General features: G+C 41.9%; 2 protein-coding genes across 3 annotated transcripts in view; one reads left to right on the forward strand and one right to left on the reverse strand.

Moving 5' to 3' along the window:
• LOC109928544 (transmembrane protein 263-like) overlaps positions 1-20,852 on the reverse strand; it is a 203,840-nt gene that overhangs the window by 132,215 nt on the left and 50,773 nt on the right. The gene's annotated exons all lie outside the window — the stretch shown is intronic.
• The window catches only part of lmo2 (LIM domain only 2 (rhombotin-like 1)), a 29,416-nt gene continuing 12,117 nt past the window's right edge, over positions 3,554-20,852 (forward strand). Inside the window, exon 1 of one of the 2 annotated variants that reach the window (XM_048606919.1) lies at positions 3,554-4,917. In XM_048606919.1, the coding sequence (XP_048462876.1) occupies positions 4,838-4,917 (80 nt within the window). In that variant the 5' untranslated portion in view covers positions 3,554-4,837. The remainder of the gene's footprint in view (positions 4,918-20,852) is intronic. The other variant, XM_020514667.2, reaches the window with a different exon arrangement.

Consider the following 20,852-nt stretch of genomic DNA (forward strand, 5'->3'; position numbering starts at 1 on the left):
AAGGATAACAATCCATGACTTGTAAGGGAACTTGAGGGTGGTGGTGTCCCCATTCACCTATTGCCCTTGTCCTTCGAAGTGATAGTGATCCTTAGTTTGGAACATGCTGTTAAAGGAAGATTGGTGGTTTACTGCAGTGCATCTTGTAAATGGTACACACTGCCAGTGTGCATTGGAGGTGTACAACGGGACCTCAATAAGATGGGCCAATGAGTGGCAGATGGAGTTTAATTTAGATAAATGTGAGGTGCTGCATTTTGGTAAGACAAATCGGGGCAGGACATATACACTTAATGATAAGGCCCTTGGGAGTGTTGCTGAACATAAAGGGGTGCAGGTGCACCTTGCCTTGAAAGTGAAGTTGGAGGTAGACAGGATGATGAAGACGGCATTTGGTACGCTTGCCTTCATTGGTAAGAACATTGAGTATGGAATTGGAATGTCATGTTGTGGCTGTACAAGACATTGGTGATGTCACTTTTAGAATACTGTGTTCAAACCTGGTCTCCCTGCTATAGGAAGGATGTTGTGAAACTTGAAAGAGTTCAGAAAAGATTTACAAGGATGTTGCTGGGATTGGAGGGTTTGAGTTATAGGGAGAGGCTGAGGGGGCTGGGCCTTTTTTCCCTTGAGTGTCAGAGGCTGAGGGGTAACCTCATAGAGGTTTATACAATGATGAGGGGCATGGATAGGGTGAATACACAAGGTCTTTTTCCCAGGATATAGGAGTCTCAAACTAGAGGGAATTGATTTAAGGTGAGAGGGGAAAGATTTAAAAGGGACCTCAGGGACACTTTTTCACACAGAGCATGGTGTGTGTATGGAATGAGCTACCCAAGGAGGTGGTAGAGGCTGGGACAATTACAACATTTGAAAGGCATCTGGATGGGTTTAGAGGGATATGGGCCAAATACTAGCAAATGGGACTAATCCGTTTCGGATATCTGGTTGGCAAGAGTTGGGCTGGAGGGTCTGTTTCCATGCTGTACAGCTCTATGACGCTATGGTGGTGTTAATGTTGAAGGTGTTGGGTGGAGTGCCCACCAGGCTGCTGTGTCCAGGATAGTGTTGAGATTCTTGAGTGTTATTGTTGGAGCTTCACTCATCCAGGCAATTAAAGATTAGTCTGTCACACTTCTGAGTTGTGCCTTGTATATGATGGTTAGGACGTGCAGAGGCCAAAAAATGAATTACTTTCTCAGAACTTTCAGCCTCTGACTTGGTAGCCATGGTATTCATACGGCTAGTCCGATTCAGTCTCTGATCAGTGGTTAACTCCAACTTCCCCAGGTTGATTGAAGGGATATACATTCAACTTAGGAGCAGCAGGAAGTCATTCAGCCTGTTGAGCCTCCTCCCCCATTCATTCAAATCATTGGTTGATTTGATTGTGGCCTCAGTTCCCTTTGAATCCCATGTCTGTCAAAAATCTATCTACCTCTACCTCTACTCCACCACTCTGGCCAGAAGTTCATTCCACAGACTGTCTGAGAGAGAAAAAAAACTTCTCATTTACACTTTAAATGGCAGCTTTATTTTTAAACAATCTCACTCAGCTCTCCCATGGAGGGAGACATCAATTTAGCACCCCCCTCGTCAAGTCCTCTCAGGATCTTATATGTTTTAGTAAGATCATCATTCTTCTAACCTCCAAAGGATACATACAGACCCAGCCTGTCCAACTGGTGCTCATAAGGCATTCCATTCCCAGAAATCAGTCAAGTGAACTTTCTCCGAACTGCTTCTGATGCAATTATGCCTATTCTTAATTAAGGACAAATCTGTACTCAGCGGTCTATATGTGGTCTCACCAAAGTCCTGTAGCAAACCATCCCTAATTTTATATTTTCTATTCACACTGCAATCAATAGCACCAATCCATGTGCCTTCCTAAGCACTTGCTGTGCTTGTGTACAAACTTTCTGATTCATGTACCAGGACACTCAGATCCCTCCAGGCCTCAGAGTTCTGAAATCTCTCCAGTTGGAAATAGTTATTGCTTGGCACTTGTGTGACGTGAATGTTATTTGCTACTTATCAATCCAAGCTACCCAGGTCTTGCTGCATTTGGACACAGACTGCTTCAGTATACAAGAAGACATAAATGATACAGAACATTGTGTAATCTTCCGGGGCAGCCCCATTTCTGACTTTACAATGGAGGCAAAGTCACTGCTGAAACAACTGAAGATGATTTGGCCAAACACTTTACTCTGATGAACTTCTGCAGTGACCCCCTGACACAGAGACGACTGACACCCTGCAACTCAAACAATCTTCCTTTATGCTGAATCCAGCAGTCAAGAATTTTACTCCTGACTCCCATTGGCCAACTTTTCTTGAACTCCTTGATACCAGACTCAATCACATACATAGAGATAACAAGGTGCAGAGCTGGATGAACACAGCAGGCCAAGCAGCATCATTGGAGCAGGAAGGCTGACGTTTCGGGCCTAGACCCTTCATCAGAAAATACAGCCTTGATGTCAATGGCAGTCACTCTCACTTCACCTTGAGGTTAGCAATCTTTCTGTGTTTGGACCAAGATTGTAATGAGGCCTGGAGCTGAGTGACCCAGGCAGAAGCCAAACTGAGCAAATGAATAAGCATTGTTCAGCATGAATGAGTATTGCCGTGTAAGTGCTGCTTCACTCTCAATTACACTTTCCATCACTTTGCTGTTGCCTGAGAGTAGAATGAATGGCCAGATTGGATTTGTCCAGCATTTTGTGAACAGGATACACCTAGACAGTTTTCCACATTGCTGGGTAGATATCACCATTGTCACTGTACAACTTGGCTAGTTTTGGACCATACGTTTTCAATACTATTGAGAATGTTGGAGGAGTTAACGACTTTTGTGGCATGCAGTGCCTTCAGCATTCTCTGATGTTATCTGGAGTGATTTGGCTGAGGACTGGTGTCTGTGATAATGAGGCCCTCAGGAGGAGGCTGAGATAGATCATTCACTGAACACCTCTGACTGCAGACAGTTGCATATGCCTCTGCCTTTTGCACTGATATGCTGGGCTCACCCATTGAGTCTTGCTGTCTTCTGTCAACTGGGGTCGAAGTTTTCCACCCAGAGTACATTTTGTCGCCCTTCGCACATCTTCCAAGTAGTAATGGGACTGGACCAGTAATCCAGACTGAGAACAGAAAGCAATATCACCTCCCAAAGTCCATCACATTGTCATGGTCAAGCTTCGTGAGCTAATTACCAAAACCCCAAAACAATTAGCTTCTTATGCTAATTTCTAATTATTCTAAATTATTCTAATAAACGTCTAATATTCTGGTGGGAAATAATATTCATTATTTTATTGTTATAATTATAGCAGTCAAATTTAATGAACTTCATGATGCACCATTGATTAAAATGGATCTTTATCATAAACGCTGTGTTTATAATGGTTTTACTGTTTTACTTAATATGTATGTAACGCGTGCGGTTATATTACGCATATTTTAAGGAAAAGATAGGTGCAGGAAAATAGATCAAGTATTTGGTCATTGCAATGCTGCAATTGTTTCTCAGAGCGGTGTTGCCCTGTGCCTTTAACACAAACAGGCTCCTGCCTCTTTAAAAGTGATGAGTGTTGTTTTGTAGGAAGGGTCCCTTGACGACGCTTCAAAGCTGCGGCTCGAACACGAATTTCCGCGCATTGTCCGAGTCGTGATGAGGAAAAGGAAACGTGTGATCTGGGCTCAGCGCAGTATATAAAAAAAAAGCCAGCAGCAGCTTCAGGGCCTTGCGGAGACAGACATACAGAGAGAGAGAGACAGACAGAGTTGGCGACCCTGCTCCATCCCCGCTCCCCGAACCAATGTCAGCAACAATCGAGAGGAAATCGCTGGAAAATGCAGAGTGAGTTAAACTGCCGGCTCGTTTTCATTTGCATTGCAAACCACTGTAAAGGTGTAGAGATTGCACTCGATTCAGTCAAACCGATCAAGGATTGAACAATTTCCTCAAACATGGGTCCGTGCACACAGCCCAGAGAGACACCATCTGATTGTGAGATTTCAAATCATCTCGATATTCTTGATTTCTACGAGACAACATAATGGCCTAACAACTAAAAGAAAAGCCCCAGATCTTAACCACTTGGGGTTTTGAAGATGGTAACATCTTGCGGAATGCATTTATTTTCATTTTATTATTTCATAAACTTTACATTGACGCACCACAGACAATTCTTTCGCGACAGCCATGTACCATGCATCATTTCAGTTTTGATTTATTGGACGTTACTCATGTCTTTGATCTGAGCAACTTTTAGCCCTTTAGCAGGACGGCGTTGTGGGAACTGTTTGATTTAGCCCCTGATACACAAATACATGTACAACCCTAGTGAAGGGCGAGCGATATTCTTCACGGTAAGCTGCCTCCCACCTCCCCAGTTCACAAAGTGTATCTGATCTGCCACTTACCCATTATCAGCGGACCCGTCACTTAAATATTAATATTTTGAAGCCGCTCTCCCTTTGGGGAATTCTCGTGACCTCTTCATATTTTAAGTTGAACTTCCCCTTCAGCCAGCTGCAAGTGAATTAACCCTACAGCCATTTTTCTTTCATTTTAAACAACGCATTTTTTTTAGGCATATTGCTGAAATATGATGGAAAATGTGGCCACAATAGCACTTTTGAATCCGCAGTTTCTGTGATATATTTTCAATGTCAATATGTGAAAAGGACTAAATATTTTGTGTGCTTCTAAGCTGAGCTTCCAATTGAAGAATGCTTTCTAACCATCGTCTGTTTATTTAATAAGATTGTGTAGCCTTAAACCAACATTGTTCTATCTTACAATAACAGTACATCGCTTATAATAATGCCCCTATCTCACTCATCTTTCTATTATCAACCCATTTGGGACATCAACTGCTACAGTGAAATTTTCAAGACACAGTTGTGAGTATAAGTATTTAAGGAAGCTTGGCTCATGGGTAATACTGTTGCTTTGGAATCTGAAAATTGAAGCTTCAAACTCCACTCAGCTCAAAATCCAGGCTGGCACTTGAGTACATTGTTGAGTTAGTTAAGTTAAAGTCACCGTAGTCTGCCCAGACCTTTGGGTTGCTCTCTCATTAAAGAGCGAGAGATGACTGGTGGTCATTTAACCTCAGGTGAGGGGAGAGGTTGAGAAGGAGAGTCCTTCACGGTAACCTTAGCTGGTGTGGGAATTGAATCCATGCTCGTGGTGTCACTGTGCATTGCAAACCAGCTGAGCTAACCGACCCCGAAATAGGAGCACTGTATCATCAAAGGTACTGTTTCTCAGATATAACATTCAAGCAGAGACCATTGGCCTAGTCAGCTGGATGTGACAATATTCTGTTCTATGATTTGTGGAAATGTTGGAGAGCTCTGGTTAATGTTGTCTCTTCAGCCAATATCAAGATTATTTGGTCATTTATCTTATTGTTGCAATTTTGCTCCTGCACTTCCCTCTGTAACAACAGTGATTAATTCACATAAGAAATAGGAGCAGGATTTGATGCTTGGAGTCTGCTTCACCATTGAATAAGGTCATGTCTGAGTTGATTGTGGTTCTGTGGCCTGACTGCTAACTATCAGATTTTTTGAGGCTATGAAAAGAACTATGCAAATGAATGTGTTTACTTATGCAGCTTAAAATGAAACAAATATTTTCTTTGAAAGCCTATGAACAAAAATTACCTTATAATGATCTTACAAACAAACTTGAAAAATTCTTCGTAAACGCATAGAATAGTTACAAAAGGAGGTTGTTTGGTGTTTGAAGCATCTGCTGGCTCTTTGTAAGAATATTTCATCAGCTTGTTCGACTTTCTTGCCCATCTTCTATGAGATACTACCCCAAGGAATTCCCGTAGCAGTGCTCTCGGACTGAGATGATTAACCTCCAACAATGTTTGAGCTCCTTTGTGCTGGGTGTGACTCCACCCAGTTGGGAGTTTTCCATGATTCTCTTTGATTAAAGTTTTGCTCAGGTTCTTGATGCCACACTCAGTTAAATGCCACTTGATGCCAAGAGCAATCTTTCTCACCTCATCTCCAGAATTCAACTCTTTTGTCAATGTTTGGATCAAGGCTGGAATGAGACCAGTCGCTAACTGGTCCTGGCAAAACCCAAAATGTTCTTCTGTGATGAGTTTTTTTAACTGAATGATGCTTCATGTCAATGGTGCCTTCCTGCCACTCATCATCAACAATGCTTTTGAATGGTCCCTTGAATATGTGTATTTTTATATTAAAGTATTGGTTTAGGTAAGACTTGCTACAGTTTCCTTCTCCACCACAAAGTGATGTCAAAATGAGCATAATAATTCCATCCAGAATGCTGACTGATACTCGCTCATTTTAAACTAACCCATGAATTAAACTGAAAAAGGTTATCTGCTCTGACGCATCAAAAACTGTAATCTTTTAATGGGAGGTACATAATGCATGGTATTTCAAAAAGCTTTAACATATTTAAACATCTTAACATGGAATAATAACAATAATTTTAAAATATCATTGAAATGTAATGGAATAAAATTATATCCTCATATATTCCCAATGAACTAAGCTTGAATTATATTCGCTATTATATTTAGGGACACATGACATCACGTACAGAGAAGAAGACCCTGTGGATTGATATATAGGGGAGATCTTATAGAAACATATAAGATTATGAAGAGAATAGATAAAGTGGAGGCAGGGAGGTTATTTCCGCTAGCAGGTGAAACTAGGACTAGGGGGCATCGCCTCAAAATAAAGGGAAGCAGATGAAGGACTGAGGTCAGGAGGAACTTCTTCACCCAAAGGGTTGTGAATCTGTGGAATTCCCTGCCCAGTGAAGCGGTTGAAGCTACCTCGCTGAATGTTTTTAAGGCAAGGCTAGATAAATTTTTGAACAGTAAGGGAATTAAGGGTTATGGTGAGTGGGCGGGTAAGTGGAGTGAGTCTCAAAAAGATCAGCCATGATCTTATTAAATGGCGGGGCAGGCTCGAGGGGCCAGCTGGCCTACTTCTGCTCCTAGTTCTTATGTTCTTATGTTCTTATATGAAGCTTCTAGCTGACACAAGTGCACTTGTACAAGTGTAAACCTGATTTATTGTCAGTGTCATTCTTCGCACACTTGGATTATTTAGCAAATATTATCCAATTGCAGAATCACATCCAATGTTGGGACACTTTGTTTTGAGTTTTGCAAGCATGAGCTTGTTGGGTACAGTTAGTTCCTCGCTTGTAGCAAACAGCCAAAGGATTATGCTATTTGATGCGACCCTCCAGTCTTGTGGAACATCTTAATTGGCTTGACAGCAATATCCTGTTGGCGGCAAATACCAGTGTTGTTGCTTGCATTATACCAGCATGAGACAGGTAGCTTCACCTGTTGCTCAACAGGGACAAGCAAGCAGTGACCATACCAACCATCCCATGCTTGCACATTCAGTGTCCAACATTAGATGTGATTATGAGGTTGGACAATGTTAACTAAATCATTCAACTCTGCAAAGAATTGCATTAACACTGGATTGTCAGTCCAGCTCACCATGTGGTGCATTTGCATGTGCTGGAGACTATATTTTATATTACATAGGACCCAATCCTTCACATGCAGAAAAAAAATATACACACTTTGCAACTCTTTTAACTCAACGTAACAAGTGACAGCCATCCTTAGGTTAATTCCTCAGGGCAATGCCTTTTCCAATCAGAGTTAACCTGCCGAGTTTAAAATGTAATCAAAGCTTGACAGCTAACTGTAAGCCATCATTAACTGGTGCATCCTCCATCAATCAGAATCAAAATCAGCACCATCGTCTTGTACATTGTAAATATTGTTTTCCCTTTTATTTTTGTATTTCTTGTGAATTGTCTTGATGAATTCAAGACAAAAGGCTTTGACAAAATATATTTTTTTGGAAATACTGAAGAACAGATGTACAAAGTATTTCTTAAATGGTAAAAGGTTAGAAAATGTAAATGTACAAAGGAGCCTGGGTGTTCTCATCAATAAGTCACTGAAGACTATCATAAAGGTACAGCAGGCAGTTAGGAAGGCTGGTGATATGTTAGTCTTTATTGTAAAATGTTTTGAGTACAGGAGTAGTGAAGTCCTGCTTCAATTATATAAAAATTTAGTTTGATCACACCTGAAGTGCTGTGTGCAGTTTTAATTCCCTTATGTTAGGATGCCTATTTTTGCTACTGAGGGAGTACAAAAAGACTTTGCCAGACTTGTTCCTGTATTGGTGGGTCTGCTCAATGAGGAAAGATTTGAAAAACTGGGCCTATAATTTCTGGTATTTCTGTAAGAACTGTGATCCCAGTTAAACCTACAAAATACTAAACGGAAAATACAGGTTGTTTCAGCTCAGAAGTTTCCCCTGATTGGGGAGCTTAGAACCATTTCAGACTAAGGGGAAACCATTTAGGACCAAGAGGAGGAACAGGTCGTGCATCTCTGGAACTCTCTACCCTTGTGGGTGCTGACAGCTCCGTCAGAAGAGAGTAGAGATTGACAGATTTCTAAATACCAGTGACATAAAGAGTAATGGGAGTAGTGTGGGAAAAAGGCATTGAAATAGCTAATTAGCTATAATGGTATTCAATGTCAGAGCAGGCTTGATGGGCTGAATAAACTGCCCCTGTTCCTATATTTCTGTGCCTTCAGCAATCACAATTAAATGTGAACCGTGAGCTCAAATAGAAATAGCTATTATAGAGAAATGGTGACAAGGATATGAGTCTGGGACCTAAACATCCAACAGTACACATATTGAGGAAAGATGGGAAGCCGGAAAAAGATGGTGAGATCTCTCTTTTATTGAAGATGGTGTTTGTACTGTAGTGAGAAATAACACTGGTTCTAATGTTCAAGACATAGAATCAGTTTTGGCAGATAAACAAACAACAAGGGTCAGAAAACAGTGCTGGGTGTTGTTTACAGGCCACCAAAGAGCATTGGTAATGGAAATCACAATATAACTTCAGAAATTAGAGGGGGTGTAACAAGTGTAATGTGGTAATCATGGGGAATTTCTAACTGCGTGTTGACTGACTGAACCTAATTAGTGCAAAAGCCGTGGAGGATGGATTCTTGGAAGAATGCGAGATGGCTTTTTAGAACAGTGCTTTAATGAACCAATTGGAGAACATGCTATTGTAGCACTGTGCAGTGAAAAAAGGCTAATTAATCATCTTGTTGGAAAGGAGCCTTTCAGGAAAAGTGTGGCAAGTGGTGTTATAATTGTAATCTCACTGGATTAGTATATTATGTAAATGGTGAGAGATTGCAGAGCTCTGCAATGTAGAGTGATGTGGGTATCCTTGTGCAGGTTAGCATGAAGGTACAGCAAGTCACTGGAAAAGCTAATTTAATGTCATCACTAAGTTTGATCAGTAACTTTGCGGATCATATAAAAATTGATAGGGTGGTAAATAGTAAGGATGATAGCCTTCAATTATAGGACGAAATAGATGGTTTGATCAGGTGGGCTAATCAGTGACAAAAGGAATTCAATCCTGATATGTGTGAGGTGATGCACTTGGGCAGGACAAACAAGACAAAAGAATACATGATGAATGGTAGGACCCTAGGAAGCACTGATGGTCAGAGGGGCCTTGGTGTGCATGTACACCAGTCCTTTAAGTTAGTGGGCCAGGTAGATAAAGTAGTTAAGAAAGGATGTGGGATACATGCTTTTATCAGATGAGGCATAGAGTTTAAGAGCAGGGAGGTGATGCTAGAATTGAATAAAATGCTGGCTAGGCCACAGCTAGAGTATTCTTTATAGTTTTGGAATCCACGTATAGAAGGCATGTGTGTACCAGAGAGGGTGGAGAGGAGATGTGGCAGGACATTGCCTGTGCTGGAGAGTTTTAGTTATGAAGAGAGATTGGATAAACTAGGGTTGTTTTGTTAGAGCAGAGGAGACTGAGAGGAGACCTGATTGAGATGTATAAAATTATGAGGGGCATGGATAGGGTATTTAGGAAAGAACTTTTCCTTTTGATGGAGGGATCAATGACCGAGGCAAGGATTTAAGGTAAGGGGCAGGAGGTTTAGTGGGGATGTGAGGAAAATGTTTTCACGCAGTGGATGGTGGGAATCTGGTCGGCAGGCATTGACTAGTCGGGTACCGCAAGGATTAGTGCTTGGGCCCCAGCTGTTCATGATAAATTCCTATGACTAAGTACAATAAATGCAATATTTACAAGTTTGCAATGACACAAACTGCGCGAGTTGTGAGGAGGATGTAAAAACACTTCAAGGAGATTTGGAGAAGCTCGGTGAGTGGACAAAAATTAGGCAGATGGGACATAATGTAGAGAAAAGTCATATTATCCACTTTGGTAGCAAAAGAGAAATGACAGAGTGTTAAGTGGCGAGAGGCTTGGAAGTATTGAACTTGAAGAAGGTACTGGTGTGTCCTTGTTCGCAGAATCACTGAAATATTATGATGCAGAAGGAGGCTGTTTTGCCCATTATATCTGCACTGCTCTTCTAACGAGCATTTGAGTCACAGAAAGTTAATATTGGACCTAGAACAAGCAATTTAGAAGGCAAATGGTACAGAGAATTTGAGTGCAGGAGCAGGATTCCTACTACACATTTAGAGCCTTGGTAAGGCCACACCTTAGGTTTTGGTCTCCTTACCTATGGAATGGCATTCTTAACATTGAGGAAGTACAATAAATATTCACCAAACAAATTCCTGGAATAGAGGGATTGTCCTACCTGGAATGATTAAATAGACCGAACCTTTCTTCTCCAGAGTTTAGTGGAATGAGAAGTGATCTCATTCAAGCATGCAAAATTCTTAACCTGGCTCACCAGGGTAGATGCAGGAAGGATGTTTCCCTGAGTTGTGGGGCATCTAGAATCAGGGGACACAACCTCAGAAATCGAGAAGGCCATTTAGGACTGAGATGAGGAAGAATTTCTTCACTCAGGTGGTTGGTGCTTCTTTGGAATTCTGTGCTTCAGAGGGCTGTGGAGATTCAGTTGTTGGATATATTCACAACTGAGATTGACAGATTTCTACATGTTACGAATGTCAAAGAAAACAGGTGGTGTAGTGGACAGTGAAGAAGATTAACTCAGAGTACAATGGGACCTTGATCAGATGGGCCACTGGGCCAAGGAGTGGCAGATGGAGTTTAATTTAGATAAATATGAGGTGTTGCATTTTGGTAAGGCAAACCAGGGCAGGACTTATACATTTAGTGGTAGGGCCCTGGGGAGTGTTGCTGAACAAAGAGACTTGGGGTTGCAGGTGCATTGTACCTTGAAAGTGGAGTAGCAGTTAGACAGGATGGTGAAGAAGGTGTTTGGCACACTTGTCTTCATTGGTCAGAATATTGAGTGGAGGAGTTGGGATGTCATGTTGCGGCTGTACAGGATATTGGTGAGGCAACGTTTAGAATACTGCGTACAATTCTGGAGTCCCTTCTATAGGAAGAATGTTACTAAACTTGACAGGGTGCAGAAAAGATTTACAAGGATGTTGCTGGAACTGGAGGGTTTGAGTTATAGATAGAGGCTGAATAGGCTGGGGCATTTTTCCCTGGAGCGTTGGAGGCTCAGGGGTGACCTTATAGAGGTTTATAAAATCATGGGGAGAATGGATAGGGTGAATGGCCAAGGTCTTTTTTCTAGTATGGGGAGTCCAAAACTAGAGGACATAGGTTTAAGGTGAGGGGGAAAGACTTAAAAAGGACCTGAGAAGTAACTTTTTCACAAGAGGGTGGTGCATGTCTGGAACAAGCTGACAGAGGAAGTGGTGGAGTTGGGTACAATACAACATTAAAAAGGTATCTGGATGGGTATATGAACAGGAAGGGTTTAGAGGGATATTGGCCAAATGCTGTCAAATGGGACGATGTCAGATTGGTATATGTGGTCAACACGGATGAGTTGGATCAAAGTGTCTGTTTCTGTGCAATAAGACTCTATGGCTCTATGATGATTTGGATAGTACAGGAGAATAGTTGTGCAGTCGATAATTGGCCATGATCTTATGGAATGGCGGAGCAGATTCAAAGGACTGTATAGCCTCCTCCTACACCTATTTCCCATGCTCTTTCGTAGTTTCAGCTTTTATGTGTCTGGAATGGAGTTTGAAAACACAACCTTCTGATCTGAGAGGCATGTATAGTGCTGTTAAGCTACTGCCACTGATGTTTCTTAAACCGAACAGCAGTCGGCCATTTTCTCCTCCATCAAATATGTTTGCAGAAATTTGCTGGCAAGTTGCAATTGATATATGATAATAAATTGGCAGCACTTCAGAATTACAGGGTTTTTAGTGAGGAACATATTGATTTCCTGAGGTATTTTAGTTCAAATTTTATCTCTGTTTGAAAGTTCCATTGCTTCCAAACATATCAGATATTTGTCACATTTTTAGACAGGCTTTAACTTTAATTCTGTACACTGATGTAAGCTGGGAAGTTAGTGTTAACTGCAGGGTGTGGTTCTTGCAACTGAGTTCAGAGTGGGTACCACACCTACTTTCCCTTTTGTTTGCAACAACATGGAAAATATGTGTACGAGAACAGAACTGCAATGTGGAAAGGAGATTCAAGCACTTTGATGATATATAATTTGATCAATCATTATAAATGTGGAACAAAGATCACAATTAAAAAGCAAAGAAATCAAACGTGAGTTTTGTTACTCTTTCTCCATCTTGGAACGAGAGTCACCCATGCTGATTTAAGGTACAAGATTAAAGAAGTGATACATTTGTACAAAACATTAGTTTGACGACCAGTAGAACACTGACAGCAGCTTTCCAGTTCCTAATAGGGAAAGCATACTAAAGCCATCAAAAGTGTACAGTGTAGCTTTGGGAAGATAATATAAGGGATGAGAAACTCCAGTTAAGATATGGTATTTAGATGGTCAAATTTATCAGGACAGGTTGTATTAACTTGGTTTCTATTCTTTGAGTATGTTAAAGGAAAAAGAATAACTAGAGAGAGAATAGGACCCCCCCGAGGACCAAAGTGGACATGTATGTGTGGAACTGCAGGAGATGGGCGAGGTCCTCAATGAGTATTTCTCATCTGTTTACCGTGGAGAAAGGCAAGAAGACATGGGAACTTGGGAAAGTTAGTGGGGATATCTTGGGGACAGTCCATAAGACAGTAGAGAAGGTGTTAGAAGTATTAGAATGTATGAAGGTGGATAAATCTCCTGGTCCTGATCAGATATATCGAAGAACCTTGCAAGAGGCTAGAGAAGAAATTGTGGGGGCCCTGGCTGATATTTTTGCATCATTAGCCACGGGTGAGTTCCTGGAAGACTGGAGGATAGCGAATGTTGTGTTCAAGAAGGTCTGCGAAGAAAAACCTGGGAATTATAGATCAGTAAGCTTAACATCTGTGGTGGGAAGTTACTTGAGAAGATTCTGAGGGATAACATTCACACGCATTTGGAAAGACAAAGTTTGATTTGGAGTAGTCAGCATGGCTTCGTGCATGGGAGATCATGCCTCACAAATTTGTTAGAGTTCTTTGATGAAGTGACCAGCAAGGTTGATTAGGGCAGGGCGGTAGACATAGTCTACATGGATTTCAGTAAGGCCTTTGATAAGGTTCCACATGCTAGGCTTCTCTGGAACCTTAGATTGCATGGAATCCAAGGAGAGCTGGAAAATTGAATACACAATCAGCTTGATGGTAGGAAGCAGACAGTAACAATGGAAGGATGTTTGTTGGACTGGAGGCCTGTGAATAGTGGTGTGCCTCAGGGGTCGGTGCTGGGCCCATTGCTATTTGTTATCTATATCAATGATTTGGATGAGAATGTACAAGGCATGAGTAGTAAGTTTACTGATGACCCTAAAATAGGTGTCTTGTGGACAGTGAGGAAGGTTATCAGAAATTGCAGCAGGATCTTGATCAGCTGGGGAAGTGGGCCGAGGAATGGTAAATGGTGTTTAATATCGATAAGTGTGAGGTGTTGCATTTTGGAAAGTCAAATCAAGGTAGGAGTTTCATGGTGAATGGTAGGGCCTTAAGGAGTGTCGTGGATCAGAGGGACCTTGGAGTTCAGGTGCACGATTCTCTGAAAGTGGAGTCACAGGTAGACAGGGCAGTGAAGAAGGCTTTTGGCACATTGGCCTTCATCAGTCAGGGCACTGAGTATAGAAGTTGGGAAGTTATGTTGCAGTTGTACAGGAAATTGGTGAGGCCGCACTTGGGGTATTGTATTCAGTTTTGGTCATCTTGTTATAGGAAGAATGTTATTAAACTGGAAGATGCAGAAGAAATTTACAAGGATGTTGGCAGGATTCAAGGGACTGAGTTATAGGGAGAGGTTGGACAAGCTAGGACTTTTTTCTTTAGAACGTAGGAGACTGAGGGGGGATCTTATAGAAGTGTATACGATTATGAGAGACATGGATAGGGTGAATGCACTCAGTCTTTTCCCTAGGGTTGGGAATCGAGGACTAGAGGGCATCAGTTTAATGTAAGAGGGGAAAGAATAGATGGGAACCTGAGGGGCAACATTTTTTACACAGAGGGTGGTACGTTTATGGAATGAACTGCCAGTGGAAGTGGTTGAGGTGGGTACATGAACAACATTTAAAAAGCATTTGGACGAATACATGGATAAGAAAGGTTTCGAAGGATTTGGGCCAAGTGCAGGGAAATGGGGTTAGCGTGGATGGACCAGTTTTGGTCGGCATGGACTGGTTTAGGCCAAAGGGCCTGTCTCCATGCCAATGACTCTATTCCCTTGCATGTAAATTATTGAAGAGATGATGTAGTCCTGTTGTAATTTTTAAAAACAGGATTTGATAGGCTACGTATAGAAAAACAGTTTCCTCTTTTCTGTGTTTTAAGAATAAAGAGATAGAATGTTATTGAAGAATAACATCGGAAAGTACTCCTTCACCCAAAATACAGGATGATATTTGAACTCTGTCCCCAGAGTACTGAGGATAAAAGAACAATGGGCACTTGAGATATCTTGTTAGCTATATGTATCAAAGGGAGTGACAAAGATGAAAAAGTGGAATTTGGGAGCAGATTTATTTTATTCCAGCTTTGCTCTTCCCTTGTTTCCCTTGAGAAGGCTGCCTTCTTGAATTGCCACGTTTGATGTAGTTACACCAATGGCGCTGTGAGGGAGGAAGGTCTGGAATTTTGACATGAGGAATGGTGATGGCAAGTGACTTGGAGGAGAACTTGCAGGCAATGTTCCCTTGGAAGGTCTACGCACACCAGTTGGTGTCCTGACTCATTCATTTCTGGTTTCCTTCGCTGGTGCTGTGCACAGACCTCAGAAATGGAGAGACTATCGGGAAGGTAGCTTGCAAGTGATTGTATTTATATGTACTTTCTAGATAGTAGTGTTTGTCAGTCAGAAGATGCAGTCTAATGAACCTTGGTGAATTTCTGCAGAGCATCTTGTAGATAGTACACACTGCTGTCACCGAGAGTCGGTGGTGGGCGGAGTGTATATTGTGGATGTGATGCCAATCAAGCAGGCTGCTTTGTCTTGGATGGTATCAAGCTTCTTGAGTGCTGTCGGAGCTGCACTCATTGAGGCAAGTGGGAAGTATACCATCACACTCCTGACTTGTGCCTTGTTGATGATGGACTGCCTTGGGGGAGTAAGGAGGTGAGTTACGCACCACTGTATTCCTAGCCTCTGACCTGATCTTGAAGCCACTGTCCATTTGACGCACTTTATGTGGATAGACCAATTCAGTTATGGTTAATGGTAATCTCCAGGATGTTGATGGTGGGGGGTTCACAGATGGTAGTGTCATAGAATGTCAAAGGGCAGTGGTTAGATTCTCCCTTGTTTGAGATTGCCTGGCACTTGTGTGGCACAAATGTCACTTGGCACATGTAGCCCAAGTCAGGATACTGTCCAGGTCTTGCTGTGTTTGGACGTAGACTGCTTCAGTATTTGAGGAGTTGTGAATGGTGCTGAACATTGTGCAATCATTGGTTATAATCCTCACTTCTGACCTTATAATGAAGGGCAGATCATTGATGAAGCAGCTGAAGATGGTTGAACCTAGGACACTACCGTGAGAAACTCCTGCAGGGATTTCCTGGAGCTGGGATGACTGACCTCCTATAGCCATAACCATCTTTCTATGTGCCAGGTATGACACCAACAAGCAGAGAGAGTTCCCTTGATCCCATTGCCTTCAGTTATGCTAGGGCTCCTTGATGTCATACCTGATCAAAGGCAGACCTAATGTTATGGTCAGTCACTCTCACCTCCTCTCTGGAGTTCAGCTCTTTTGTCCACTTTTGAACCAAGGCTCTGATAAACTCAGGAGCCAAATGGCCCTGGTGGAACCCAAACTGAACATCACTGAGCAGGTTATTGCTGAACAGATGCTGCTTGATAACACTGTTGATGACCACTTCTATCACTGTTTCTAATGATCGAGAGCAGACTAAAAGAGTGATAATTGGCTAGGTTGGATTTATCCTACATTTTGTGTACAGGATATACCCACACAATTTTCCAATTTGTCATATAGCTGCCAGTGTTGTGATTATACTGGAACAGCTTGGTGTGAGACGTGGCAGGCTCTGGAGCACAAATTTTCAGTACTATTGCCAGGTTGTTGTCAGGGCCCATAGTCTTTGTAGTATCCATTGCCTTCAGTCATTTCTTGATATCATGTGGACTGAATAGAATTTGCTGAAGACTCGCATCTGTGATACTGGGAACCTCTAGAAAAGGCTGAGATGGATCATCCATTTGGCACGTCTGGCTGAAATTTGTTGCAAATGCTTCCACCTTATCTTTTACATTATATGCTGGGCTCCCCCATCATTGAGAATGAGGATATTTGTGAAGCTTCCTCCTCCAGAGAGTTGTTTGATTGTCTGTCATTGTTCACGACCAGATGTGGCTGGACTGCAGAACTTAGATCTGATCTGTTGGTTGTAGAATCGCTGAAATCTGTCTTCCACTTGCTTATGCTGTTTTGCACACGAGTAGTCCTGTTTTGTAGTTTCACCAGGTTTTCACCTTTTCTTTTTCAGGTATGCCTGGTGCTGCTCCTGGCATGCCCTCTGCACTCTTCAGGGTTAATCCCCTGGCTTGATGGTAATCGTTGAGTGTAGGTTATGCCAGCCTATGAGGTTGCAGGTAGTGTTGGATGTTTGCTTTAAGCTACACAGGTCTGGTACTCCAGGTAAGACGAACAGTAATACACGTTGCAGCATTAACTAATGGTTCCAGAAGTCACTGGCACCCATGGACCTCAGAGGTCCCTGCAGAAGAAAAATAAATTATCAGGAAGGCTGCTGGTAGATAACCAGTTTTCAGTTGTTAGATCTGTTCAAAGCCTGTCCATTTAGCACGGTGATAGTGTCGCACAACACAATGGAGAGTATCCTCGATGTGAAGATGGGACTCCATCTCCACAACAACTGTGCAGTGGTCACTCTTGCTGATACTGTCATGGACATGCAGACAAGGATTTAGCCAAGATTGTTTTTTCTTCTTGTTAGTTCCTTCAGCAGCTGCTGCAGACCCAGTCTAGTAGCTGAGTCCTTTACGATCAGGACAGCAGCGGTGCTGCCAAGATTTTGTTGATGAGTGCATTCTGTGTCCTATCCTGCCTCAGTGCCTCTTCCAAGCGCTATTCTCTGGAAACTCACTATTTCACACAATTCTCTGCTGTTGTGGAGGGAGCAGAGACATAATACAAACATTCCGAAACAGGATTGATTAGCTGGCTTCAATTTCTCCTGAGTATGACCTGCCTTGATTGGATTTAGCAGCAGCTTGGGTGGGATTTATACATAGGCAGTTAACCAGAGACATGACTTCACAACCACTGCATATGCACAATGCATTTACGTCTGTGCATTTAATGCAGAATCAAGTTTGCCTTTGTATTGAATTAGAGATAGTAGGAACTGCAGATGCTGGAGAATCCGAGACAACAAGGTGCAGGGCTGGATGAACACAGCAGGCCAAGCAGCATCATAGGAGCAGAGAGGCTGACGTTTCGGGCCTAGACCCTTCATCAGAAAAGCCTTTGTATTGACTCTGATTTGTGCAGGCTTGTCTTTAGCAAAAGCACTTCAGGTATGAGGCTGGTCCACTATTCACTCCAAAAGACAGCCAATAATTAAAGCAGGCACTATTTATAATTTCTCCTGCTAAATTTTCATCAGCGTAACAGGCAAAGTGGTTCTGAAAGAATTTCTCTAGTGATTGAGTGTTGTGTATTGTTCGGATGCATCCAAATTGCAGTTTCAGCAGACATGAAGTCTTGAGTCCGCTGAACAAGTGGTGATATTGTGACTGTTCCAGTATCTGCTCTATCTATTCAAACTTACAGAAGGAAGCTGTAAATCTTAAGTAACAGTATCAACATACAACTTAGTTGAAGGAATTTCTGCCAAAACTGATACGCTATATTGCCTTCTTTACAAATGTAACTGTTGACGTTTGCACAAAATGTTCAGTCAATTAAACAATGACGGAAATCACAGCAGCATTTTTGTTCTTAAATTTTGTGGTTAATTTGACAGATGCCACAATCCATTATTGGCACAAAAAATGTCAAGAAAGTCAGTCAGGAAGTATTTGATCTCATGTCATATCTGCTTATAGAAACTAAAAAATAGAACAGGACTTGGCCACTCAGCCTTCAATAGGATCATAGCTGATAATCAAAATGGCAGCAGAGCATGGTGACATATTCCATTTCTGACTGTATTTATTTGTTAAGTGAAATGACAATGAATCAATCAAATCGATTCAATTCTATCGTCGGTACCCTGTTCCTGCTTTTTGCTCCCTTACTTTTGTTCCCTTTAGCCCGAAGAACTATCATCTTCTTCAAAACATTCAATGTTTTGGCCTCAATCGCTTTCTGTGGCAGAGAATTCCACGTGCTGACCACTGTCTGGATGAAGAAATTTCTCCTCATCTCAAAGGCCCACGGTCTTCTCTCAAAAAAAAATTTGTCTCATCTTTGTTTAAATGGATGACTCCCTAGTTCCAGATTCTCCCATATGAGGCAACACCCTCTCCACACCCACCCTGTTAAGACCTCTCAGAATCTTACATGTTTCAATGAAAATGATCTCAATAACCATGTATTTGTGTAAATGTAGATGAGAAAACTCTGTATGCTTGATGTAAATTCCTGCTACCTTCACCGACACAAATTAAATTTTCACAGGTTGCAGAGCAAGTACTAAAAAGAAATAGGCATTTCAGATAAGATGGCTGAAGATGTGCTGAAGGAAGTTACAAAAAGGACACCTCATGTAAATATACTTTATAAGAGAATATTTTAATCACATCATAAAGGAACATCCCAAAAATGAATTTCGCATTTACACCCTAAAACAGGTCTTAGCCAGTTGACTGTTTTGAAATGTAATCATTGGTGTTATGGAGCTATTATGCTCACAGCTCAGTCCCAGAAGCTGAAAATGAATAAATAACCAGTTTATCTCATTTCAAAGGTGTTGCTTGAGGAACGCCTGTTGGTTTCAATTCTGTAAGAACTTCTTCCTCTTCCTCCAACAATATGGGCTATGGAGTTAAGGCTGGAGAATGGGACTGGCTGTGCAGTTGTTTCAGAAGCTGATACAGTAATGATGGGCCAAATGGCCTCCTTCTGTGCTGTAAAATTCTGTGAATTTAATATTGTGGAATATTTTACAATTGCCTGAACACTGGTTTAAAATTGTATCTGAATGATAGCCCCAATTTTTTTCCGCCCTGAGCTGGATGCATAGACAGGTGGAGAATTACCAGCACCTCCTTTGAAAAAGCCCACCCATCCACACTCCCCATTTTCATGCCCTGTGGTTCGGGGGGCTGGATTGAAAGTTGGGCTGGCTGACCCGAAAATAGTTGGGGAAATTGAAGGTTGCCAAGACAGGCTAGACACATGAAGGAAGCCTGCTTTGGACGTCCAGCACTGTGTCCAAAAAGAAATACAAACATAAAATATAAAAATTCCACATGCCCCATTCATGTCATCGCATATGACCTAATTCCCTGGACACATCCAACTCAGCCCTTCATACTCACTATGTGCTACTCTGTGCCCCTCCATCTGTGTCCAGGACCTCTTGCATACCTTATGCAACTGAGTGCCTTCTTCTTTTCTCCCTTTAACTAAATGGAGGGGCGATGGCCTAGTGGTATTATTGCTGAACTATTAATCCAGAAACTCAGCTAATGTTCTGGGGACCTGAGTTTGATTCCTGCCACAGCAGATGGTGGAATTTGAATTTAAGTTTTAAAAATCTGGTGCTAAGGGTCTGATGATGACCATGAAACCATTGCCAGTCGTCGGAAAAACCCATCTGGTTCACTAATATTGTTGAGGGAATGAAATCTGTCATCCTCACCTGGCCAGGGCTATGTGTAGCTCCAGAGCTGCAGCAATGTAGTTGACCCTCAATTGACTTCTGAAATTGGCATAGCAAGCTACTCAGTTCAAGCACAGATAGGGATGGGCAATAAATGCTGGCCTGTCAGCAATGCCCACACCTCATAAGTGAACAAAAAGAAAACTACCATCCCATTACATCTTGTATCTATAAACACACAGGAGAAAAATAAACTTCTATTAAAAGATTCAACTAAAAGTTGTATAGTGCACTCTGTTGAGAAAAACACTCTCAATCTTAAAACAGGCAATCTTGGCAAATCTTGATAGGTCTGACACGTTTTGACAGGCCTTTATGTATTTGGCAGGTCTTTCACAGGATTAAGAGTTCCAAGGGGTTTATGCATTTTTTTTTGCATACAATCCTTTCTTAACAATCTCAAAGGGTATCTAACAGTTTCCAAGGATACTTGAAGCTCCATCAAATGGCATCTGAAACCCCCCCCAAT

The sequence above is a fragment of the Rhincodon typus genome, chromosome 17 (assembly GCF_021869965.1).
Source record: "Rhincodon typus isolate 14 chromosome 17, sRhiTyp1.1, whole genome shotgun sequence".
NCBI classification, from domain to species: Eukaryota; Metazoa; Chordata; class Chondrichthyes; order Orectolobiformes; family Rhincodontidae; genus Rhincodon; species Rhincodon typus.